General features: G+C 40.1%; 1 protein-coding gene across 3 annotated transcripts; it reads left to right on the top strand.

Annotated features, from left to right (window-relative positions):
• Nucleotides 1-5229: 5229 nt before the first annotated feature.
• Nucleotides 5230-27000, top strand: si:ch211-247n2.1 (calcium-activated potassium channel subunit beta-2). 3 transcript variants are annotated; one of them, XM_044199297.1, is made up of 6 exons: nucleotides 5230-5311; nucleotides 7935-8171; nucleotides 21718-21825; nucleotides 22915-23085; nucleotides 23272-23467; nucleotides 25506-27000. In XM_044199297.1, exons 3-6 carry the CDS (start codon nucleotides 21776-21778, stop codon nucleotides 25788-25790), a joined length of 702 nt encoding a protein of 233 aa, XP_044055232.1. In that variant the 5' UTR covers nucleotides 5230-5311; nucleotides 7935-8171; nucleotides 21718-21775; the 3' UTR covers nucleotides 25791-27000. The 3 variants fall into 3 exon arrangements, with proteins under 3 accessions (XP_044055232.1, XP_044055231.1, XP_044055230.1); XM_044199296.1 differs by lacking the exon at nucleotides 5230-5311 and adding an exon at nucleotides 5387-5489; XM_044199295.1 differs by lacking the exons at nucleotides 5230-5311; nucleotides 7935-8171 and adding an exon at nucleotides 14257-14692.
• The last annotated feature ends 818 nt before the right edge of the window (nucleotides 27001-27818 follow it).

Genomic DNA, 27818 nt, shown 5'->3' with positions numbered 1-27818 from the left:
TTCAGAGCTGATGTCACTGCATAGAAGCACTGCAAGCTGCTGGTGGCAGTCCATGTTTGTTTTGGTAAGAACACGCAACAATCTTGCGGGATTTGCGAGGTCGTCTACCACCAGAACTCTGGTCGTTACTGACCAGAGGTTCAGTGTGTTGTCTGGTGTATTTACTCAGTCGTAAGGTTTGTGCTCCTTCCTGACTGTCAAAGACTAAAAAATCTGTGCAAGTTTGTGGAAACAATCTTTATGTGTGGTTTGTCCAGTCTTAAGCTCAAGACTTGTTTTGAATAAAGCCTGGGACAAACCTGAAGACTTCAGATTTGTCCCAAGCTTTACTCAAAACAAGTCTTGAGGATGGATTGCATTGTTGTCTATTGAGGACAATGTTAATGGAAAAATAAATAATGCTTTCTATTTTTACTGTGTAAATTTGGAAAATTGAATTCTTATGCCATTGACTGCATTGTACATTTTAGCCATGTTAATGTGTTTTAGAGTGGATTCTTCCTTTAAGATATTATCATACAAAGACAGTATACAGTAGTTGTGACAAATTGTACAATAAAACAGAATCAATGAAGCTGCAATATATAATTCATACAGACAACACTCATTGGCTGATATCCAATTTTCAATTAACAGATCAATATTGCTTCCATACACCAGTAGACCTGTATATCTGTGTCTTTTTCTCTCCACTGAGTGTTTCATCTTTAGTAACAACCAAGCAGAAACAACTCTTCATTTGAGCTGGAGCACACAGCCTCTGGTCTCCTAGGCAACAAGCCAGGTTTCCCGCGGTAACAAATCGCTGAAGTCCATTGGTGGTAGGATGAGGAGCTCCCTGCAGCATTCCCATGGCAACCAGCTCTGTGGTTTCTGAGAATTGATGGCATGTATTTTTTATAACTCTGTAACAGGCTCACCCCCATACTGACTCTCACACACACATTTTATATTATGTTTTTCTTTTCTCTCACGTAAACACAAAAACAGCTCCCAGTTGACAAAAGCAATGAATCTGTTTTTCTTCTCTTGGTTCCTCTCCACTAAACTGTAACTTCACTAATTCAAATGGTTGCGATTAATTCCACATTCACCTGACTGAGGAAAAGGACAAACTGTCATGACACTGTTATGTCATTAGCGTAGAGTGACTGCAGAGAGAATGAGATGTAACAAAAGCTATGAGCTGCCTGTCATCACACAACCAACACTACTGCAGCCACTGAAACCATCAGCTGTAATGTTGTACGAGGTCTGTTGGAATGTTGTCTGTTGTAAGTATGAATGTAGGAAGAGAAGACTGTATAATATTTGTCCTTATGCCTACAGAATCAAGTAGCAAGGTAGATTCACTGTGCCAATGTGGTTTGATGTTGATGTGATCCTGTGATCACTGTGATCCAGCATTGTAATTCTCATGAAATAAAATACGAATGTACAGTAGTACCATAGATACACAAGGTAGGACAAAATATGTCAGCAGCCGTGTTTCCATTAACGTATTTTTATGCCCGTTTTGAAGTATCGCATTAGAAGTTTGATGGAAACAGCAAAATTCGAAGATTTCGCAAGAACGCTTTTACGCTCGCTTGAGGTGGTTTTTGCCTTTTTTCGAAAATGAGTTAATGCGCTTAATGGGAGATGGAAACACCTTTTCTGAATAAATGACTGATCAGAAGAAGATCAAGAAGAAGAAGCTAAGCACTAAGGGGCTGTGTCCTATTGACAGACATGTACAGGAAGCAGTATGGTCATCAGTGTTTCACTGAAGAGAGATCCTTGTGTAATGTGAAATGTATTCACAAGCTCCCATCTTCAAGTTGCTCCTCAAACTGGGTTTGGGTTGGGTCTTGGCACAATAATGTAACCATATGCTGTTCCCAACCCACCCACAAGACAGCACATTATGTTAAAACTGTCCTCACCAGAAAACTGACAGCATTAGTTGTTTGCTGAAACGTTTAAAACGACCTACTTTTTCCTGGCAAGTGACCTTTTGTGGTTGTGCAAATAATGGCTGTCTTTCTAAGCAGCAGCAAAAGCAGTAGTAGGCTGATGTTGTTAATACCACCATAAAAAGTCTTAGGGAGGAAGTCCAGATGGATGACTGGGCAAACGTATCGTGTGACGTCGACACTGGAGACTGCAGTTTGTGTCCTGTCTCCTACCAGCAGTCAGTGTTGGTTTCTTTTAACAATGAATGTGATTTTTCACTAACTTTAACCATGTCCATGATCTTCACAGATCAGAAAACCATGGCTGTGTCATAAATCACTCCCTCGTTCAGTCAGTCACTATTCCCTACATGAAAAAACACTTTGTTTACTCTATAGTGAGCAGTAAATTGAGATTTCGGAAATGCATAAATACTGTAGAACTGTAATTTGCAGTCTATCAGACAGTTGAGCTTTAGCTGTAGCTAACCAGTGAGAAAACAGCTCTGAATTGAAATGGATTTGAAAAACCGAAACTCTGCATTGTGACTTCTTCTGTTGACTTCATCATATTTGTCTGGTTTTACTGATACCAGATTGGAAATGATAGCTTTATTGTGCTAGCAGACATAACTGATACCACTGATGTACCAGTAGTACCTCTATGTCTTGTTTATCTCTAGCAATTTTAATTTTTTTTTTTACATAATACAATATTCTGTATATCCAACAGTGTATTAAAGGTGGGGTATGCGATTCTGGAGAAATCCAATAATATGACAAACACCATGATATAGAGCGAACAATGACACAGCCAGAAATGTAACTAACGTTAGCTAGGTTGTGGGTTAGCTTAGCTAGGTTGTGGGTTAGCAAACTGTCGCTAACATCACAACGACAGCATAGCTTGGCAAACTAGAAAGTAAGCTGAATGTCCGCGGGCAAGTCATTTAACGTTACCTGACACACACATCATGGCTGGAATGGTGTTGTGTGGCACGGTCCGAGCCACTCTGTTTGTTTCACATTTACAGAGCCAGGGCTGTGTGCGAACACCAGAGGAGATATTCGCTGAATTTGGCAAAAAGACGTGTACTGGATTAGAATCGCATTTCCGACCTTTAAGTAAACAAACACACGCAGAAATGCACACACACACACACACACACACACACACACACACACACACACACACACACTGGGTAATCAGGCCCTCTTTGATCATCCTGATTTGACTCAGTGGTTGCTATGCCAACAGGCGAGAATAAAGCTTTGAGCTGCAGTACTATGGCTTTCATGACTGATGCAACATTTACCATAACCCCCCGCCACACACACCCACTCACACACACACTCTCACTCTCACTCTTACATACACTCAGAGGGCAATTTCTTTTAGTTTTTCTCCAATAGTTTGGCGGCTTTAGTATTTAGGTCACGTCTTTGTGGAAGGAGAGAGGGAGGAGGGAAGGAGCATCCCGATGTAATGGTTGTTGTTGATTGGTCAGAAGACACACACACACACACACACACACACACACACAGAGTGCCCTTGTGATCGATTCAGTGCGGCTCTGCTTTCTCCATCCCTCTGTGACTTTTTCTGTCTCTCTGCTCCTGTTGTTCATTTGCCAAAGGACACGAGGGATTCTGGGAGGCCGAGTGTCTTGTCGTCCTTCGTCTTTCTCTTCGTCTTTCTCTTCGTCTTTCTCTTCGTCTTTCTCTTCGTCTTTCTCTTGTCTCTCTCTGTATCTCCATTCTCTTCACTTCTTCCTCCCTCCTATCTAGCATGACCTATATTTCCTCCCCATGCCTTGGCCCCTTTGATTCCTCCCTGTCTTTTCTTCTGTACCACCTCCGCACACATTAAAAGACACACACACACACACACAGTCCCACAGAAGGATGGGGGTGGGATGGAGTCCCTAAGTCCATTTAGAGCTGTTAAGGGTGGAGTTCTAAAATAGAATGCCAAGCTAAGCCCTGAGTGAACCCTGTTTCAAAACACTGCCTGTGCGTGTGTGTGCATGTGTGTGTGTGTGTGTGTGTGTGAGAGAGAGAATAGGGAAAATTAAGGATATAGTGCCTCCTATGGACAAACAACATCCCCTCCATGTTGACATGTATAACTCCACACTGCCACCTGCTGAGCCTTGTTCAAGAGTACAACCACGTTTCATTTTTACATCACAGTCAGATCACCTCTCTGCTTCCACCTAGTGGTGACATCTGCTATCTGCAGTCTAAAGAAATCCTTTTCCACGATGACCCTGCTGATTAACACATTTCACATTAAAGCATGTTCAGATTACTTTTTTCTGTTCACTGAAAAAAACATTTTTCAGTGACTATGGCATTTTTATCAATCCTGCAAATAACACATTATAGTGAAATTGAATATTGTGTTTTTCATAATAATGCTAGTCTAACAACAGAATTAGAAATTCATTAAACTGCTGTATTGTTAATTCCCTAACCCTGATTAACATATTTTCTTTGGCCTGTCATTTTATGATGATCTAAAAGTGTATTTGCATCTTTACTAAAACGAGCACCCTCCTTTACCGTCTTATCTTTGACTGATGGTCAATTTTATCGTCTTTTTAGGAAAACAACCTAATTACATATTGAAATCTATGTCATTAGCACATAATTAATGTTGCCATGAAATCTGGTACTGACATTCATGTCCCCCTCAGGATGAATTGTAATCACTGGTGATCCCCTGACTTTTCATCTAGCGTCCAGTGCTTGGGTTTAAATACCTACAAAGCTAAATACATTCTCATCAGCCTGAGCTGTACTTTTTGTGTAGTTCTAATTAGCAAATGCTAATATGCTAACACGTAAGATGGCACACATGGCATACCTGCTAAACATTAACATGTTAAAATATTCATTGTGATCATGTTTTGCATGCTGACTTAACAATTCACTCAAAGCACTTCTGTGCCTAGCATGGCTGTAGACTCTTGGTACAGGCTGTAACAGCAGCATGTAAATAGCCTGTGAGGCGAAACAACGGACACTGTTTAACATTTTTGTGAGTAAACCAAACTGAAACTGGAAAAAGTGGATTTTGAAAAGTGAGGTGGACATGTTTTCCTTATCCCCCAGTGGAAATTACGCTTTTGAGCCTAAGTTGATTCCCATTAATGACTGAGAATAACTGAAAATGATTATTACACACGTAAATGCTACACGTTATTACCTAAGGTAAAACATTTCTACATTTATTACTTTTTCAAGTGCCTGAAGTCAAGGAACATGAGGAAACTGTCAACGGCTGCCTTCACCAAGCCAAAGTTCAAACTGAATCACAGTTTGGAGCGGATGGAAACGTCTAATCGCAACCGCCCTCTCCCACCATCAGGAAAGTGAGCAAAGCCTCCACTTCCTCCAATTCTCTCTCTGTTTGCTTATTGGGTTGCACTTCATCCTGTTGGCCTTATGCGAGCGTGTCTGTGTGCATGTGTGTAGGCAGCCCTCACAGTCAGTCACAGTCAGACATCAACAGCATGCTACACCAGAGGAGCTTCACCAATGCACCCCAGGGTGAGCCCACTGATCTCTTTATCCATTCAGTCCACATCAGCTGTAATGCTTGTTTTCATCACCTGTTTTTTCATCACCTGTTTTTTAACACAATTACAGTGCTAATAGAGAAGGGACTATAACTGAGTCAATCATACAGTCTAGTGCCTTTGGGTGCAGAAACTCTCAAAAAAAGTTTCTCATTATTTTAACACTGTATACTAACTGTCAGAAAACCATGTGGTGTCACAATTATTAACACATGTACTAGGTACAAATAATAATCTGTTATGGGACATATTCATAACTATTAAAGAGCATTTTATTACAAGTTTATTAAAAATATCCATACTGCTACTATGCTTACTATGTTTACCAGGGTAACCACAAGTAACAAGCAATCATTTTGTGAAATACATGTTTTTACTAAGGTTCCATATAATATCCATCCAATTTTTCCGAAGAAAAATGAATATCAATTGAATATCAGGAGAGACAATCAATATCAATAGAAGTGAACCACAATCTGAAGCTGAAATTGATCAAGCTTCTCATTCATTTCCTGGTAAAAAATTTAAACATATCTGTCTGTTAAATATGAAACTACAGCCAAGAGACTGCTGACTTAGCTTATCAAGAGTCTTCGAGACTATCAAGACTTGAAGCCGGGGGAAACAGCTAGCCTGGCTCTGTCCAGAGGTAATAGTTTATAGCTTAATCCCTTCAAAAACTGAAGTGTAAAAACGACAAGCAACATGTTAATTAATGAGCTTTAGTCTTTTGTCTGGAACAAATCATTCACGACTGTGTCCTCAGACGCTGCAGTTTAATGTCCAGCTGTGTTTTAGCCTGAGCCCAGCAGGTGTTTCTTGTAGACGCCAGCCAGCTGCCACTAGAGGTCACTGTGTCTAAATCTCAAACACATCTGCTGCATACATATGTCTTACAGTAACTGAGGTTTAAGGACATTGAGTTTAGTACATGGAGATGTGTACTGCTCTGACCATTTTAATATTTCCAAAAAATCACATTTTGTGTACGTATGTAATATACCATGTACAATATGGTGTAATCAAGGCCACTCTCAAGTATGCACCAAAGGTTTTGTACATTTCTCCCTAAATTAACTTTAAAGGCTATGGTATATGTGAGGTCACCAAACTGAGTGTGACAATAAGGATAATGGTGCGAAGCGAACATTTCTCTGCCATAAAGGTGAAACAGGAGAGGGAAAGAGATGCCAGTCAAGCATGGTGAGTACGTGCCTGAGGAAAGGACTCATCAGCACGAGTGAAAACTGTGTGGGTAGACCATGGCTGTGTGGGGCCATTAAAAATCACAGCAGAGTATACTGATACTGACTTTAGTGTTTTTCTTCACTCTCACCGCTCTCATCAACCTTGTTTCCATGCAGCTGTTTTCAGTATAAAACCCACTCTACGCTACATGCCCAGCACTGAACGGCAGACAACGTTGCCGACTACCTGGTGAACATAGTGAAGCATTTAGCAGCTACAGATTCAGATATTTACCTCTGGTGTTGGTGGAAACCAAAACAGAGCTAGACGGAGAGTGAACATTGGACTTACATTTATCAGGTGGCCCGAAACATGACTCAATATGAGTGCTGATGATGCTCTGCTAACACATTCACCAACTTTAGAAGGTGGTAATATGTCAATGTTGTGTTATAGCTTGTTCTGCCGCCCCCTTGTGGCAAAAAACAAACAGTTAAAGGTCCAGTGTGTAGGATTTAGTGGCATCTGGTGGTGAAATGGCAATTTTCAACCATTTGAATACCACTTGCCTCATCCTCCCAAGCATGTAGGAGAAACTACGGTGGCTATGAAACTTGCGAAAAAACCCGAAAGGCCCTAGAGTCACTGTTTGGTTTGTCCGTTCTGGGCTACTGTAGAACCATGACGGTGCAACATGGCGACCTCCGTGGAAGGGGAACCGCTCCCTCTGTAGATATAAACAGCTTATTCTAAGGTAATGAAAACACAACGATTCTTATTTTCAGGTGATTATACACTATATATACTTAAGAATATTATATTCCATTTCTGCCAATAGATCCTCCTAAATGTTACACACTGGTCCTTTAATGCAAGTTTAACCTAGTCGTTTTAGTTGCCACACAAGTTGTCTAGGCTGAAAAATGACCTACAATATGTTGTCATTTAGATATGAGGACTTGTAATTTCCCTTAAAACATGAGGTGTATTGCCAAGCTTATTGGTCCTCCTCCAACACTTGTCAGTCATTTAGAGCTGCCATCTAGCCAGGCTTAATTATGGGTGCTTTAATGGGAAATAGTTTCATCTTGCAGCTTTAAAGTGATTCATCATGTTTTTTTTTTTTTTAGATATTTTGTCTGTCCCCCAAAATGGTTGTTTTTTCCTTCTTTGGTCTCACTACTCCCCCCCCCCCCATAACACTGTCTTTCTCCCCCAAATCCCACAGACTATCAACATCACACACTGATTATTAGTGTGAGCAGTGAGGGGCAGTGTGGTTATTGTGACTGTCCCTCAGTCTGAAGTATGGGAGGCGTGCTGAGGGCTGCTCCGTCCCTGGTCGACAGAATATCACATGTTGGCTCAGCCTAGAGGACACTTCTTACAGTAACATGCCATGGGATTAAAATACAAAATGAACACCTGCAGCCAGGAAGCGTTTTGACTTCAGCAACACTTGAAGGTGAGTTCAGACAGTTGAGTTGACAGAATGAGAAAAGATGGAAAACTTTTGGTTGATGACATTTTGGTGTTCAAGAAGGTGTTTGATTACACTGCCCAAAGGTTTGGGGGTGGGTGGGGGGTCAGGTTTACTGAATATGATAAAGGTGCAAGAGCAGTTCTACCACTAGGTGAAGCTCTTAAGTGTAATAGCTGTCTTTGTCAATCAACAAAATGAATGCAATGTGTCTTATGTTAGCTGTAATTTCTGACATCTGATAACTTTGCCTTCATTATGGTGGTTTAAAAGCTCATTGTCATGATGTTTTTGTGCAGCATTTTGCACAGACCCAACTCTCTGACATGTAAAGGCTTTCAATAACAGGTTGAACCACTTGTGTTATATCTAGGGATGCACCGATATATTGGCCGAACATCGGTATTGGCCAATATTCGCCTTGTTGACTGCTATCGGCCTATTTGCAAATATTCAGTCATTCGCCGATGGCAGTGAGCGATGTTTTATCTGTTGTGTTGCATCAATATTGCGCTGGCAAAATTTTGTGTTGGTCATTTGTATTTGTTGTATAGCAGGCTAAAAAGGCTTTTGAAGCAGTAATTTTTTCAAAAAAAATAATCTTTTTCATGTGAAAGAAGATTTTATTAAAGGTTGTTTCATAAATTTGTATGATTGAATTTATGCTCATTCAAAGATGGTGTAATAAAGGGCTGAATAACTTTAAAACAGTTCAGTTATTTTTTTAAAGTCAAGATTTCTTTGTTTCCCTGGCACAAAAGATGGTATAAATAACAACAAAACCAAAATAAACAACAACAAAAAAACATCTGTATCAACTATCGGCCAGATTGTTATTTTTAACATCTGTATCGGTATCGATGCATCCCTAGTTATATCAGTCAAATGATGGTAAAAATTTGACATCTTGCCAAGAGGAAGCTTTTTTTGACTGCGTGTTGTAAACATGGCTGCTTTGGAGATACACAACACTTCTGATTTTAAAGCTGATATAATCAATATTTTTGTATTGGATATATTTGTAATATTAAATATTTTTATATTGGACAATGGATCAAATGACTATGTATAATGTGAAACGGGTCGCTCGTACTGATAAACCCACAGAGAACGATCATCCAACTCTGCAGTTTCCCTCAGCTCTATGGAGCGTTTTAGCATCTTTAAGCTCATTGTTTTGGTTTTACAGCCCGCAACTTTACTGTTTTGGCTCTGTCTCACCGCTCTGGATGTGTAGGCAACGGTTAGCTAACATGTTCGCCATTTCAACTTAAAAGGCGATAATATGTCATTGTTGTTTCATTGCTTGTTTCCGCTGCCCCCACGAGACTAAAAAATCAGTTAATGCAGTTTTTTAAGTTTTGATTTTGTGTAGATCCTTAATTTCTACTTTCATTGTCCACACACCCCTTTTCTTCTCATCCCTATTTCCACTGCGTCTGGCTTTCAGAAGCCACAAATGCATGTGTGTGTGTGCGTGTGTGTATGTGTCTGTGTGTGTGTTCAGCTGTGCAGTGGCTACTGATTGGTTGGGAGCAGAGTGGAGAACGCAACTTATATCATTTTTTTCAAGAGAATTTTAATTTGACGAACCAGCAAGCTACTGTAAACTGCAGTTGCTGATAATTTAATTACATGTACTAAAATCACTTCCCAGCAGTCTAGATCATTCCAATAATGGTACCTCACTGTGGGGAGCCACCAAGTCTGGTCTGAACCATTAACAGCAGCTGTCTCTACCCCTCTTCTATTAACACTCACAACAAAATACGCCTCAGACAAGCCAACTCGAATCCTCTCTACTGTATATCATATCAGCTCTCCCTCTGTCTCTCCCTGTGCTCCCCTGTTTCACTCTCATTCTGTTTCACACATTCTCATACAAGGTCAAGAAACAAAGATTGGCAATTTATCATTGCAGCTGTAGATTTACAGAAATATACCTGTGTGGAAATTAGCCAGTGTTATGTGTCAATCATACCCCACTTTTGCTTTCCAGCTACAATAGAGATGTTTTTCAGGTGAAGTAAAACACCTACTGGCAGCCATATTGGAAGTCATAGGCTCTTGGGAAACAGTAGTAGTGGGCAGTTTCAGTAGGGGGGTTCCCAGAAAGACAAAAATTACAAGTCCCTTGTTCATTTCTATCTATGAATAAATTAATGTATGTTTTCTGGCATTTTTTTATCTTATGATGATTGATTGTGTTAATTTGATTAAACAACTGTATTTAGAAATATGCATCATATAAGAATAATATCAACTGAAATATTAAAGGTTTTCAAACTACATTTTTATACAAGGACGGGGCCTTGTCCAACAAGACAGGACATCGAGATCAGGTAAAAATACAGTTTATATGGTGCTATAGTTATGCATATGAAATTAACACATTTGCAGTGAATACAATTTCCACAGTGAACCTCTTTGCCAGCTTTTCTCTGTAATCAAGCCTTGCATTTAAGTGGACAGATTCTGCTGAGGGCTTCAAAAAAGTAGCCAATTGGAGAATCCAGTGATCACCACTGTCTAGTTGTAAGTAGGCCTATGCCTGGGTTGTACAATAGCATACCATATGAACATTGAAACTGGCCATTCGCCTTCATCATCATTCCTCCTGTTCATATTGGCCACAAAAGATCCCTTCCTGACATGCTTCCAGTTGGAGTGATGGGGGACATAATCCACTGTTCTTGTTCTTTGCCAAAATACATCCCAGCATTTATGTGAAGTTAAAAGTCAATCGAATCAAGTGGATATCTTCCAACATTACAGTCTTTTTAGAACCTTTCAGCGCAGCTCAGCAGGCGGGGCATTTGTACTAAAAAGACTGCAACTTTGGAAGACAACATATGTGGGGTTATGAAGGATTTTGCTGGCCTTCTGAAGCCTTCTGTGTTGCTTGTGTATGGTTGCAAGAAACTGTAAAGGGAAGCCCATGATCTCAGAATATGTAGTACTGCTACAACACACAGGAACATCCTGATCACACTCACACAGTTACATACATTCACACATGGGGGCTGCCCAGTACAGAACACAGTCTGATCTGCCAGCCACTGAGCAGTGGATCAGTTGGTGATTAAGGGCCTTGCTCAAAGGCACCTCAGTGGTGGTAATGTGGGAGGGATTTTCCCCACCTAGATTTATCCTGCCGGACCGGGGTTCGAGCCGGTGACTCCATGGCCGCAAGCCTGGTTGTCTGACCGTCATTAACTGCCCCAACTGTGCTGACTCCAAAACTCAGTTCAGGAGATGCGACTTATAACCTAAATATGTCATTCAGATCTCTCTGTCTCTAACAATTCAATAGAATTCTTGACAAATCCAATCAGGTGCATAAAATGTATTATTTATATGTACTAAAATGTATCAAATTTGCTACTCGTTACTAGTTATATGGCAGCTATAGCTATCTGAACAGTTGGTACACTGGCTGTTTGTGGCAAACAAACACTCAAGAGTCAGATATGAGAATAAAACAAGGTTTCACTTTACGTTCAGTCTGAACGCACTGTAACAGCAGTGGAAGCCCAAGTTGAAAATAAGTGTTGAGGGGGAAAGTGACAGCAGCACCATCCCGTTTGTTTTACCCCACATGTGTATCGCCAGTATTGATTTCACAGTAGGTTCATTTTACTGCAGCTTTATTTTAGAAGCTGTATTTTATAAACTCTGTGATTCTAAACAAGGCTGAACAACTGTGTCAGACTCTCACTGTCTGCCCTGCAGTCAGTCAGGTGTCACAAGACAACTGCAGGCTACACACACTGACACACATACCATCCAAATAACCTTCCAGAAACAGAACCATGACATCACTGCTGAGACACACCGCGCGCGTGTGTGTGTGTGTGTGTGTGTGTGAGTTTGGCAGGCTTGCTTGTGTGTCTGCACCTGTGCCGTCACCATGCCACCTGACGGTCCCGCCTTCCAGGAAAGCTGTGAGGTTCATGTGTCAAAGAGAGACAAGTGGCTTAGCTTATGGACTGCTTGAGATGCAGCCAGCATGAGGTGTGTGTGTGTGTGTGCTTGTGTGTGAATGTATGTCGTGGTGTGGTATGTAGCTGTGTTTATGCCTAAGGATGCAGTAGAGTACAGCTGGTAGTATGCATTTGTATAAAGCATTTGTATATATGGCGTAGGATGTATGACCACATCAGAGAACATTCCTTTTGTGCTATAAACAGCACAAGATATGCTGCTCATGACCTTTTTAACAGTTGTGAGAAAGGTGAATAAATAGCCTTGTGTATGTGTGTCCACATAATATAACAAGACATGTATAAACCATCTGATAGGCTTTTTATAAAACACATGCAGTCTTTTATGCCATATGCCTTATAGATGGCATGAATCATGTTAAAGTTACAGCTGAAGACTTGTGTCCAAGTGCATATACATCCACACACAACACACATTTACATGAAATTATTACTTTTATTCCTCTTCCTTTTTACATTTTTGCGCAACTTACATCATCTTTTTTTGTCTCTGCTGTTATCCAGTATGACCTAACCTTTGGTACAATAATGTACCACACTCACATACAGACATACAGACAAAGCTATTATTTCAGATATCTGTCTGCCATTGAAAGGTCAAAGGCAGTGTGTCTCAGACTGCTGCGACCACGGGACTGTGGTGCCAGACATTAGATAACGGCTGGCAATGCAATCTGGATTCTGGCCCATCCACTGAAAAAAGCAGCAGAAGACTATGATGATATTAAATGAAACTCCTCTCCTCCCACTTCAAGTTCTGCACATTGTATAATTGCCATTTTTCCTATTTGACACAAACCCTTATGGGCGTACGACTTGCGTGTTAGCAAACACGTTCTATCCAGTGGCAATGTTCAGTGTCAGTGCAGGAAGTAGTGTGTCCTTTATGTAGCAAAGAGGAAAGTTAAGGGTGTGGAGCCGGGGAATGGGCATGAGGCGCGCTGGACTTTGGTGTGAAAGACCAAAAAAGTGTTTTAGTTGCCTAGCCTTAACCATAGTTTATTTGCTACAATCACAATATTTCCCTAACCTTAAAGGAATAGTTTGACATTTTGGGAAATATGCTTATTCACTCACAAGAGTTAGCTGAGAAGATTAATACCGCTGACATTTCTGCACATTAAGTACGAAGATAGAGCCAGCGGGTGATTAGCTGAAAGATAAAACAGCTAGCCTGGCGCCGTCCCAAGGTAAAATAAATCTGCCAAGCAGCACCACTGAAACTCACTAAATAACACGTGACATATTGTTTGTGTAATCCATACACAAACATATCTGGAGTTTTGCAGAATCGTCCAATAATTTTGCCCCTTTAGCTGCTAGGTGTTTACCTTTCTTCACCAGCTAGTTGCTAACTTTGTCTGTATGCCATGTGGTGCTAAGGAGGTAGAATGTAGTCAGTTTACCATGGCAGCTTAGAGTTTCAAACTCTGGTGCACTGTATGTCTTTGGACTGTGACAGGAATACGGACACACGGCAACATGCAAACTCCACACAGAGAGAGAAACCAGGGCCGCTAAGCTAATGTGCTGTACACATATTTATTGCTACGGGAAAATACCCTGCAAAAAGAGAGATATTTAGATTTATAAATATTATTTATTATTTATAAATTATTGATTTATTTATTTATGACTCCTCCAACTCCATTCCATCTCCATAGCACATACTAAAAGGACATGGTTTGCCTCATGCTAGACGAGAAACTGAGCCCACTGTAAGATCTGTGTACTTAAAATGAACATCTACGTGGAAAGGCATGACAGTGAACTGAGAGTGATTGCCCCAGATTATTTAAATAGCATTATTTACACTCTGCCTGCCATCAAGTTTTATTTAGCAGCAACTACTGACCCGAGTTTGGTCAGTAGTGAGGAGGACAGATGTTTTTGATATGGGGTGGAGAGGATTCCTGACTTTGGTTTTGTGTTTTGGGAACATCATTATTTTCCCCTCCACGTCTCTTTCCTCTCTTTCAACCCCAACCCACATCGACACAACCCAGCCACCTCCCACATCCCCACTGTCAGATGCTGATGAGGCTGACGTAAACTCCCTTACACTGCTGTTATAGAGACCTGACACCTCAGACAAAGCTTCTTTCACCTCAGCCACAAAGACTTATGTGCTTTAATTATTTGGAGGATAATGGATTGCTTCACTTTTCATTGGTTTGCTTTCTGCAAAGAAGAATCCATTAGCACATTTTATCATTAGTTACTTTGGTTTGGGACTTTTTTGAAACACTCAGCAAAAGTTTTCTTTTTAAGTGCTGCAGTTTGTTTAATTTCTTTTCCTCTGAAATATAATGTAGAGCAGTGAAGGCTGCTGAGCCCGCTATCAGGCTGCAGTCAGAACTAAATGGAAGGAATAGTTTGGATTAAGGTTAACACAAGCCCATGGGTGTGGAGGTGTTGTAAAGTGCAAGGTGCCATGTTAGGGGACAACTGCTCAGACAGTCTGACCGTTGACTTTTGTCCGACACCACCATCAGAAATCAGGTGAGCTTAATTTCATCATAACTGTACTCACATAGAACTTATAAAAAAAAACATTTAAATTGCAAAAATGTTCTATAAATGAAACTAAAGACCTGTGTGTATGTCACCGACAAAATATGAAACAAGATATGACTGTACCAAGCATAATCACAAACTAATCTTGTTTCTGCATTAACATAATCAGAAGAAAAGTGTTGAGCTCCTTCTCGTCTCCGGAAGTCTCCGTTTAGAGCTTGAAAGGTGGTAAGCTTATGACGTTGATATGACGAACTTAAACTGGGAGATTCTTATTTATTTATTATATTTTATTTTGTATTTATACATCATTCTATTTTTTTCATTTTTTATTCTGGGAGATTCTGACACCTCTGTTTACAAGCTGTCTTTCATTAACACTCGACAGTTACCAAGCTACCAGGCAGCTGGCTGTTTGAAATTGATTATTGTTTATGTTTAAAAAGACTTGCCAATCTTTTGGTCTTTTCTGAACGTGAAAACGAGATAATGTAGCCCACTCCTAATTTTCTCAAACATTCAAATTATGGCATGGTGTATGAAAACCATCTTTAGTCGAACGTTAATAGTAGGCATACAGACAGCATATTAACAGGTCAACAGACAAGAGTTCATTTTTTTGTTCACAAAAATTATTTTCTACAGCTGTGTACATTTTTCTAAGACTTCATTATCCAGACTTCCTGTGAGGTGACCTCAGATCTTGTTATTGTGTGACACTGGTTTCCAACCTTTTTGGCTTGTGACCCTTGATCCTGAAGCATTGTCTACTTGCGACCCCTTGTCATAAGTCTATGAGTTGTGAGCAGTTCAACGAAATAGTGATTTTCCATTCTCAGATTGTTTCATTCTGATAGCTGTCAGAGGTCTGTAAAGGTAAAAATCTTCTGTATTATCGATTAAAAAAACAGATTCAAGATTCAACATCAGAAAAAAATTAACATACATTTTTTCCCATCTTGTAACCCTTTATTTATATCGTGATCCCCTGGGGAGTTGGGATTTCAGTCTTAAATTTGTTGACTTTTCCCACCACTGACCATCTTATCACCAGTGTAGATTTCAATGAAGTCAAGCTGTCACTAAGCTGCAGCTAAGAGCTCTCCAGTGCTAAAAGGCCTGTCTGAAACAGTGCTCACAACCACCAACCAAACAGCAGACATATACAGAACAAGCAAATATTGACTCAGGCACCCATCAGATGGTCCATCGCCCTGTTACTTTAATAGACTGTGTGTGTGTGTGTGTGTGTGTGAGTGTGTAGTGAAGCATGTCTCAGTCAATATTTAGTCCCATCATGTTGACTGCTCCCATTTTAGTAGCCAGGTGCCAACAGCTTCCTGATGTTTTGGTCTTCTGTTTGTTTTAGGTCGTGTTGAACTCCCCACCTGATTTATTTCTAACAGTTTTACCGACAGTCAATTTAAAGATAAAACATCTTCTGTAATATTAATCTGGGTGTTGGAGTTCCTTCAGACTATATTGGTTTACTGAGTGTGAGTTAGCATGTTTGTGTAAATAAATACAGCGGCAGGTGTTGTAGTTAGCTTTTATATGATTGTTTTGATGATGCATGCATGCACTCTACACTGCAAATAAATGTATAAAATAATGCAGCTTTTAACTGAGAAGAAATAAACTCACACTGTTGGCATAATCTCTAAGCCACTGTAAGATCTCTCTTGAAGGTTTGTGTTTACCAGGCAGTTAGATGCTAAGGAAAAAAATGCAGAAAAGCAATTTTAAACAGAAAGCTTTATAAAAACACTAATTAACAAATTAAAATTAAATGCAGTATTCTCAAAGCCATCTCAAGACATTAAGGGACATTATTTTTGCAGTGACAACTGTCTCCACTTCACAGTGAAAAAGCTCTTAAAACAACTGTCAAGAAACATCTTAAATCATCACGCTTAAACAGTGGGGCAAATGAACTAAGTACATTTATACAAGTACGGTACAATTCTGATGGATTTGTACTTCCAGTTGCTTCTTTATACTTCTACTCCTCTACATTTCAGAGGGAAATATTGTACTTTTTTATTCCACTTTATTTATTTGATAGATATAGTGACTAGTTACTTTTCTATGGAAGCCTATTTTTGCTAATGTGATGATCCCGAACCTGTAAGTCATTATAATGGGAAACTTCCTTGAAATAATGACTTAGTATCTCAAAATAAAGACTTAGTATCTCAAAACACTGACTTAGTATCTTAAAATACTGACTTACTTATCTCGAAATAATGACTTAGTATCTCAAAATAATTGCTTAAAATAAATATAAGATGTGAGACACTGTGCTCAATCAGGTCAGGTGCGTAGGCTGGCCTTCTTTGTTCTAGAATCTAGACCTATCCAGTCGCCTCTCTGTTAGCTCTTCTAAATGTATGCAAATTTATGCTCTTTACATTTATTAGATGTACTTTTTGTGAATATATTGGAAAAAGATAACATATGACTATGAGTCACTCATCAGGATGGAGAAATGGTCAATTCACCACTTTGTAAACTCTCCTCCTGCCGTCTCTTCTACCTGGCTGGTCGACATGTGTAAACATCGGAGTAATCATCGAGGAAAAGGTGGAGGGGATAAACACCAGCTATGATCCCGACCACATGGACATGCTTGGACCATCTCTGCATCCGAGGAAATACCGAGCTAAACGTGGAGGGATTAAACACTGGCTGCGATCCCGGCCACATGGATCTTCTCTGCCAAGCATCCAGCTAGCCAATGTACAGGCACTGGATAATAAACTGGACGACCTCTGTATTTCACGACACTTGGCTAAATCCTGGAATAGCGGCATTCAACCGGATGACTCTTTTTCTGTACACCAATCCGACAGAACAGAGGACTCTGGCGAGAAAAAAGGAGGAGGCGTGTGCTTTATGGTGAATAAGGACTGGTGTGAGAATGGGAATATTAAAATTCTATCCCGTTCCTGCTCACCTGATCTGCACTGTCAATCAAATGCAGGCCGCACTTTCTACCAAGGGAATATATATCGGTCATTATCACAGCGGCCTACATCCTACCACAGAGGCTGCCCTTTCAGATCTTTGCAAAGACTTGAACTTCTCACAGACCGGTTATCCTGATGTTGCGCTCATTCAATCAGGCTAACCTTATGAAGGTTATGCCTGACTTCCACAAGGGGAATAAACACTCTGGATCACTGCTACACACCATTCCAAAAAGGCTACAGAGTGGAATCGCTACCCGTGTTTGTGAAGAGTGACCATGCGGCCATCTTGCTGAGGTCTGTATGTATGTAAACAAACTATGATGCATGCCCCCAGTGACGCGAGAGGTTAGGAAATGGTCAGGCCAATCAGAGGCCGCCCTACCCTCTGCACGTTCCAGGACACCACCGTCGACGTCACAGATGCCATCAATGGATTCACTGAGTCTGTGGTGGATTTAATTTGTAAAACAACAGAAGCAACTGTACCCAAAACCACAGTTAAATCATTCCACAGCCAGAAACCATAGATTACCAGAACCATCCGGGATGCCATAAACACATGCACTGCAGCCTACAACTTAGGGTTGCAGTCTGGAAACATGGACAATTATAAAGCAGAAGCCTACAACGTAAGAAGAGCAGAAAAGGAGGCAAAAGGGGATTACGGGAAGAAAGTGGAATGACAATTCCAGGAGGGCAATCCCAGAAGCATGTGGCAAGGTCTAAGAATCAGAATCAGAATCAGAAATACTTTATTGATCCCCGAGGGGAAACTCTTTTGTTACAGCAGCTCGCCTTTACGTCAGTGCACACAAGAAGTACTAGAAAAAAAATATAAAACACTATAGTACAGGTCGGAAAATAAGTTAAGTACCAAGTGGGTATAAGTATAAAATAAAATAAGTGTGAAGTACCAAGTGGGTTTACTGGTTGATGATAATAATACGGTATAAGGTATAATGAGTAATATCAATATCAATAAATAGGGAATTTTAAACTAAAAGAAAAGAAAAAAGAACTATGACAGATTACAAGCCCAGCCACCCCCCTCATTATCAAGTGCTGGAGCATCTCTAGCAAGTGAGCTAAACAACTTCTATGCTCGCTTTTGAGGCCATCGGCAGCAAACAAGCAAAAACAGATGAAGCAGAGGTTAATGGATGGGTGGGTGGACCTTGCACACCTATCACCCTTTCTGCCAGTGAGCCAGTGTTTGGTTTGTCTGTTCTGGGCTACTATAGGTAATGAAAACACAACAATTCTTAATTTCAGGTGATTTATACACTAATGAAAACATACTTATAAATAGTATATTCTATTTCTGCCAATAGCTCCTCATAAATGTTACACACTGGACCTTTAATGCATTGGAATGACAGACGAATAGATCTGCTATCTTTATTTTTAATTATTCTTATTTTTGTTAAAAAAAAATAAAAAATGTTGAGATCAGGGGCTATTCATACGATGCCACTGGCACTTCCACCAACTTCCTCTAAGCTTTGAGGCCTAAAGAGGTCAAATCAGCTGCATATTGTCAAACACTGGTTAGCACTGCATAATGTTAGTTTTTCTGTCTGTTCCAGTGTTGTGTGACCTTCACAATGTCAGAAGGAGGTCTTAAACTGTAAAGGAATGACAGTTATGTGAGTTTTTCCGTTAGTCTACAAAGATAACTCTCTTTAGACAAATATAACACTCAAAGAGACACATGTAGACCTGTGAAGGCATGCAGTCAGTCAGCATACTCATCACACATCAATCAAGCAAACACATTCTCAGGAAAGAACACACGTGCACACACACACAATGTCAGCCCCGCACTTATTTTAGGTTACATGTTTTTCCACACTAACAGGGAGACATGCAGGCAGATGTATATGATGTTGCACTGAATTTGTTTGTCTACAGACATTTCATAGAGGCAAAGGCTACTCTGGATTACATAATCAAAGCATAAATGACTAAGAATAAGAATCTGAACAAGCATGCAACTGATGTTTCAGAGTTTTCTATAATTATTCCCACAGACATTGGTCGATGCCCAAAAGTATTGAGGTTCATTACCCAGCCCTATAAGTGAGAGGAGAACCTAAATATTATGAAGACTTGTCCCGTTGTGAACTCCACAATATAACACAATAAATCATCTACGTTTGCCAGGTTAAAGTAGCTATACTAGCTGTAGGATCATGCAAACTGTAAAAAACTAGCACAGGAAGGAACCTTTGTATGAGTTAAAGGTATAATGTGGTAGTATTGCACTTCCACAATGTTGGGAGAATTGCAATTGACACATTAAAGTCCCTAGTATATGGATCAAGCACCAAAAACATTGGATCCTACATTTCCCATAATGCAGTTGAACTGCTTTCATTGGACTTCCCCTGCATGGTAAATGCCCACGTCTTTCAAAGTCCACACTCCCAGTTTGTAATGCTGGCTTCCTGCTAAATATATGTAGTCTCCAAATCCAATCCAAGATAACCCTGATGACATCATGTGGGGCTCTCCTTTAATTTTACCAGACAAGTTTATGGTTGCACTTAAACAACGTAACATGTTGTCAGGAGGTATATAGTATATAGTTTGACAATCGAATTATATTAATAATACTCATAATTATGTCATAATTCATTTTTATTCGTTCATTTAGGGAGAAGCAATGCAACAGATGTAATGTATCCTAGGGGTCTAGTTGAAGCTAATTTGGAGTCCCTGTCCTTCTTAGGCTTTTAAATTAAAAAACAAACAAGTGGATAAGACAGATTCAGGATAATGGGTCGGGAAACACAAGGATCAGTTTTGCACACCACACCGCCAAAGAAAGTTTTGTTCAAGCCAGAGAAATGACAAAGATGAGGACAGCCCCTGGAATACACACAGTCACAGGAAAATCAAATAAATGTCCCTGTATATGCAACTGGTGTACAAGACATTGAAAACTAAATTACTTGCATGTGATTTCTGAAAGGAAACTATTATAACCAGATTAAACATATTGCAGGCATCACTGGGGAGGTCTGTTTCTCTCTACAACACAAGCAGACAGTATACCCACACACACACACACACACACACACACACACACACACACACACACACAACTGAGCTGACAATACTGGAACCTCTCAGAGTGAGTGCGGTACTCTTATTGATGACTGATGAAAGAGACCTGTTTAGCCTGGGTTGTACATAATTGTGAGGCATGCTGGGTCAGTTCAGTGATGACATATGAACATATATCTTGACAACCAGCTGTGGTTGTGTTTTCCTTTTAGATGTTATCTATAGTCTGTACACTCTAGTACAACTGATATTTTTAGTGTTGACGTGTTAGAAATGCACTTTAAAGAGGTACAGCCACTGATATTTTTAATCAGTGTTAACCGAACATGTTTTTTGCAACTAATTTTATCATGATCTTCACAAGGGTGTTTTTGAAATCACTGTAACATGATGACATTGATTGGATCTATATGAAAAGTGGAGAATACAAGGTCAAATAAAAAAAAAAAACAATTCATCATGACTTCACGTTATCTTAAGAGCATATGAGAACATCCGACAGTGTTCCGTGTCTGATGTTAAAGTTGTGTACCTTGCTCTACTGTATTCTACTGTAGTCATCATTGACAACAGAAATGACACTGATTTGTCAGACATGGCATGAAAGGAGGAGCTTGGGTGGAGGAAGCAGCAAGGATAGGCAGGCTAAAGCAGCTTAAATAAGGCGTCTTGAATGAGATTTGCCAATTGAATGCCTAGAAGGGAATCAGCTGAGCCATCAGCTGATGTGGGCTGGCTTGGGATCGGCTGCTGTCAGCTGATGTAGCTGGGATTGTGAGCTGAGCCTGACATCGTGGCCTGCCTGAACAAACGCTATGCTCAATTTATGGCAGCATTGTAGTTTTTCTGTAGATCTGAGCCATAGCCCGTAGTATTTCTGGCCTACTTCTCCTTGCCCATTAGGACAACAGAAGGCAGATCCTGTAGGGTCTGTAGGGTTTTTGAATAACAGTCTCAAATATTTTGCAGGTGTGTCATTCCCTCTGCCAGCAACAGTGGACTCCAATTCCCTCATTCCTCAGATAGGATGTTTCTGTGGGCAGGAAGTAAAACAACAGGTGAAAGAAGTGACCGCAGGTACTGAATACTGCCTTGCTCGGTTTATTTCAATGCAAAAATAATTTCTGAAGAAAAATTTACGTGTGTTTGAAATTGCACATGCAAATGTGTAAACAGGTTAAAATGTCTTAAAATGTTGCTTGTTTGAAAGTGAGATTTTGAATGGGAGTTGCAGTTCAAGTTGAATCACTTAAAGTAGTTGAAGTGTCAGTGTAAGCAATGAAGTGTCAGTGTAAGCAATGACAGGATTTGAAGTGTCTTTTGAAGTGTAATTGAATTGTAATTTTAATTTCAAGGGTGAGCCCTGTAGGCAGCTGAATTGCCGGTTTGTATTTTTTGGCACTGAAAGTAGTAATATTAATAATATTGGAAGAGTAAAGCATTGAAGCAATTGGACTGCCAGTTGAAGTGTACTGTAAGAGATAAAAGTAGCTGAACTGTCATTTAAAGAGTAAGAGATGAAGTTGAAATGTCAGTTGGACTATTTGAGCTGTCAGTGGAAGGTCAGTTGATGTAAGCAGTTAAACTGAGGGTTGAAGGGTAAGAGATGAACGCTTAAATGATCATTTTAAATGTAGTCATAAAAAGCAGTTGAAGATGAAGTTGAAGTGCCAGAGATAGTCGGTTAGTATGTGCACTGTAAATAGTGAAAAGTGTCAGTAAATTCAAGAGCTGAAGAGGGAGAGTGGGTAATGTCATGCATAATAATAGTAAGAAACATGAAAGTAATAAAAGTCAAAATGATCTAATTAAAATACAGAAAATTAGATAAATATAATAAAAGTTTAATATAATTCTTATTGAAAGGCATAACAAAAATAACAGTAAGCCAGTCTACAGAAATAGGTTTTCAGAAGTGATTTAAAAAAAGTCAAAGGGTTTAACTACGTTATTTCATCTTGGGTATATTGAAGCCCTGGGGTACGATCAAATCTAGTCTTCAGGATCAGCTCAGGAACAACTAGCAAGGCTTTATCTGAGGATCTCATGCAGCATACTGGCTCATAAGGCGTTAAAGGTTCTATAAAGCATCTAGGAGCCAGACACAAAAATTACAGAATACATTTCAAACTGTCGAGGTGCACCTTTAATGTTAACCTTTTTCAGATCCATCTACCAGAAGATTCGTGAATATGAGGTCCTGGACAAGAGGAAGACAGTGACAGCTCTGAGGGCAGGAGAGGACAGAGCCATCCTGCTGGGCCTCAGTATGGTCTTCCTCTCTGTCATGATGTATTTTGTCCTGGGAATCACCATACTGCGCTCTTACTCTGACAGGTAATAACAGGTCACAAGGTCACTTACAGACTGTTTCAGTTTGGAAAACAGAAAGGAATGTTCTTTTCTTGCTGACTGCATTGTGACTATTGATTCAAAACGTGTGTTCATCTGCATATTCACACACAGTGACTAACTACCCACTAAAACCACTGAAAGTGTAATTGCACTGAAAATGCTCTACAGTGTATGGACGGACGAGGCTAGCTGCACTATCGTGAACTCCACCATCATGTGGGATGTAAACTGTTCATACAGCTGTGGAGCAGAGTGCTGGAAGCGTTCCCGTTACCCGTGTCTCCAGGTCTACGTCAGCCTCAACTCCTCAGGAAAGGTGGTGCGACTGTTGCACAACGAGGAGACGCAGGACAACAATCCTGAGGTATTTCACAAGCAATAGTGTTGCTGTCGTCCTTTCTCTCGTTATTTCTATTATTTTGTCCACCCAGTTTATATCAACGAGAGGGTGAAACTTTGAATGAAGGGCAAACGCACGGCAACTTAAGAAAACACGCATGCAAATAGACAAAACACAAGCAAATTAAGAAAACGTCTTCAATAATTTGAGAACACATGCGCAGCATTTAGAAAACACGCTGCAAACACACACAACACAACCGAATACAGAAACGACAAAGGAAGTGTTTCCAGAGGACGCTAAAAAGGGCTGAACGCGGCTTGGACGCGCTTGTTGTTGCCACGGTTTGTGACTCATGAAGTTACTGAAGTCGGGTCTGTGTATCATCGTTCATGTTCATGTTGTGGGTTTCTGCTCTACTCTGCGCATGCGCTGAAAGCTACATATGCCTCGCAAGATCTTGCAGAGCGAAAAAGTGGAATTCTATCAGTAATTTTATGATGATGATGTAATGAGATTTAGTGTTTATGACAGATACTAACCCAGGAAACGCTATTTATGTGCACTTGGTCACTCCAACGTTCATAACAGGCTACAGTCTGTCTGTCATCACTGATGAACCTGGTTATTATCTCGGCTCAGCAGTAGTGTTACAACATTTTTTTTTTTTCAAATTCCTTCAAATTTACTATGAAAATTTCAGTTTCAAAAATGCATTACAAACTTTTTCTTTGAATCTGCGTGCTCCTGCGAGGTTAAGTACGCAGCAGATCAGACCGCGCGAAGTGGAGAAACAGTACAATAGAAAAGAACAGAAAAACAATGAACGGATGATACGCACCGGACCCGACTTCCTGAGTCACAAACCTTTTTAGTGTCCTCCGGATTAAATGCGTTGTGTTGTTAAATTGATGAAGACGTCATCTTAATTTGCTTGTGTCTATTTGCATATGTTTTCTTAAGTTGAAGCGCGTTTGCCCTTGTCGGCCACCGTATAGATTAGGAAAAAACACTATTCTAGATTAAGTTTTTTGTAGCTTTATACATACAACTTTATATGCAGGACCTTTACTACAGTATAATGGAGTATTATTTCATGGTGGTATCACATTTATCACAGACAATCATCCAGCTCATCAAACATTGCTGTGTTTATAGCACCATGGGAATTGAACTAATTAATTGACCAAGCAAAGTCTATGATTTTTTGGTCTTCATTTATTCTCAACTTCACAACTGCAAATTATGTTATGTTATCCATTACTCACATATGGGAAATACAATAGAATGAGAGGAATCATATGGAAGTACTTTAAACTCTGGAGTGGGTGCACCAGCTGTTTGTAAGTACAAACTTAGCCTAGCCTAATATTGACCTATTTATATTGAAGAGTAAAAGTTAATATGGTGTGTCGACATATCTGACCTAACACTTGATCCAAATGCAGTTTAACAATGATGTGAACTAGGAAGATTCTACATTTCACAAAAATAACACGACACACCTCAAATTACATAACATTATGCTTATAAATTAATGAATTATCAGACATTCCCCTCTTATTTTAAACTGCATGAATACTTCTAACTCTGAAACACACATTTCTCCATGTATGTATCTAAAAATAAAACAGTCATACCTACATTTACAAAGGATTGGTAGTTAAGTTTAATATATTGTTTGGCTCTGTAAAACTGTTATTTTTGGCAGCTATGTTTCAGCTTGTGATGCTACAGTGACTCGTTTACGTAGTTGATCGCTTTTGATTGGACAGGGTTACCGATGTATCCAAGGAACCAATATACACATTACTAAGGTCTTTAGGTTTTAGTCTTTGTCTATTAGCGCAGACATTTCTTAAGTTTTAATGATACAGCCTGATAAATCACTAGTTTGACAGTAGCTACTAGTTACTACGAACTTAGGAAGGACCAGCTGATGCAGCCCAGTCCTGGACTGTGATTGGCCAAAACACTTCTGGGACCTTAATAACACCTCTATACAAAGAAAACAATAAATATATGTATATCTGTTTTTCTCTTTTTCTATTCTTACCTTCAGTGCTTCTACATCCCAAAGTGCCGTAAGGACTATGCAGCCACACATGCAATAGTTCAGAACATTTCTGAGCGTCTCAGGTCTCAGAACACAGTTCAGTGTTTCGTGGACCCGACAGACAGGACGGACAGCGCCATCCTGACACAGATATACGGTCGGGTCGCCGTCTTCCACTCCCTGTTCTGGCCAACCTGCACCTTGATCGGAGGAACCGTCATCATTGGAATGGTGAAGCTGACCCAGTACCTGTCCATCATGAGCGAGCGACTAAGCCGCATTAAGAGGTGACGGGTAGGAAGGCCATAAAGGAAGTTCCCATTAAATGGACACGTGAAGCATCTTCACGGGGCCAAGACTGAAAGACAAAGAGGAGGGAAAGCAGAGATGTGGTCTGTCTGTGACAGATGGAATGCTGGGATTCAGAGGCATGTCTCAGTGACAACCTGAAAGCAGCTAGAAAGAGAAGCATATATTTTTGAGACAGGCTCAAAATCCAGATTTGAAGATAAACTGATGCTGGTTTGCAGCTTGACACTAGTTAGGCCTGCTGGTGGTTGAAGCTCAGCAACAATCTTTGAAACTATAATTTCCATTATTTTTGTTGGCAAGTCAGTAATTTCCAAAGGATTTGTACAAATGTGACATATTATTTTGAAGCACCTATTCTGTGATATATAGCTTTACAAGGCTATTTGTTAAAGGAATACTTCAGCATTTTAGAAAATTCACTTATCCGCTTTCTCGCCGAGAGTTAGATGAAAAGATTGATACCACTCTCGTATCTGTCAGTTAAATATTAAGCTACAGCCAACAGCTGATTAGCTTAGCTTAGCACAAAAACTGGAAGGATGGAGGGCAAACAGCTAGCCTGGCTCTGCCCAAAGGCAACAAAATCTACCTTCCAGGAGCTCTAAATAAATCTTCTTAAACTGTACCTTTGTACCAAAAAGTGCATTTGGGCTATCTGGGTCCCCATGTAACAAGGCCTGCTAATGCTTTACTGTACCTGTGTCTGAGGATGAGAGAATTGGTGGTTTGGGTCCTATGTAGAGAAGGTTTACCAAGCACTGCTCTGATGTTAGAAAGTGTGGATACTGACTCTGTGAACTGTATGTGAAGATCGCATGAGGCTGAACTTCTGGGATTCTCTGAGGATTCCCAACTTTGATGATGTCTACATACATAAAAGAAAAAAAGCTACCAATTTTCTGCTTCACTCCCCTGTAAGCTCACTTACCACATTTCTTTAATGTCCCCTTGTTATGCTGAAGCTAAAGGCCAGAGGATAGGTTGGTGGCAGCCTTTAAGATACAGCGTTCTGCATGTGATGCATCATGTAGAGCGATTAAGGAAATGTCCTCCACAAGGGAAAACCAATAAGACCCTTCTACTACTGGGCCTAATCAGGCTGAACAGGCCTCACACATTACCCCCTTCTGCCTGTGTTTGATTTGAAATTTTCTATCTTAACATGTTAATAAACACAATGTGCCTGTTACCGCTTGATGTTTGACCCTTCAATAGTCGGTGTCACAGTTCGATATCATGCCATTTGGATTATGTGTGGATATGTTTCATGATGACTGACAGTTTGACAAGCACTGTGATTGGCACAGATCGAGGAGGCAAGGTTCCTGTCAGGTATATAGCGTATGGACCCATTTTTCATACTAAAATCAGTCCAATCAGTCTAACTGCTGTGGACTTCCAAAGGGGCCAGGAGCCCACAATGCAGGCGACCGATCCAGTGTTATGATCAAAGGTGTTACAGAAACAGGAGCTGCTATGGTTGTTGTTGTTTGTTTGCCCTTAGTAATGTAGTTTAGATATTATTTGGAGTTCACTGATAGCCAGTATATCTGGAGGAATTGAATTAAGCCATATAATATCTGGTTCTATTAAAACAACTATTACAAAACATAATGAAAAAGAAGGATGTTTTTCGTTAGTTTGGCTCTACTCCAGCACACTGGTTGTACTGTAAATGCTTTAAATGGAATGAGCTAAGACTCTAGGCTTGGGTGGCCCCAGAAGAGGGGCCATGAGAAGGGCCGTGAGGTCGTGAGTCCTCCTAAGCCTCCCTGATTTTTAAAAAAAAAAGTATTTTGCTCAAAGCTCTCTCCACACTGCCCAGAATAAAACTGGTGGAGAAATACTGACTCCTTTATTTACCCAGTTAAATTTTAATTGTAAATGTAAACTGTCCCCAGACTGTTAAATCCTCCAAAATGTCCGGAAACAATATTTAATTGATCGGCCTCACAATGTGATTTAAAACAACATCCATCTGGGTCAGATGTGAATTAAAAAATGTTG

The sequence above is a fragment of the Siniperca chuatsi genome, linkage group LG6, assembly GCF_020085105.1.
Source record: "Siniperca chuatsi isolate FFG_IHB_CAS linkage group LG6, ASM2008510v1, whole genome shotgun sequence".
NCBI classification, from domain to species: Eukaryota; Metazoa; Chordata; class Actinopteri; order Centrarchiformes; family Sinipercidae; genus Siniperca; species Siniperca chuatsi.
The sequence above is the reverse complement of the archived record's forward strand: the minus strand, read 5'-3'. Positions and strand labels throughout refer to the sequence as shown.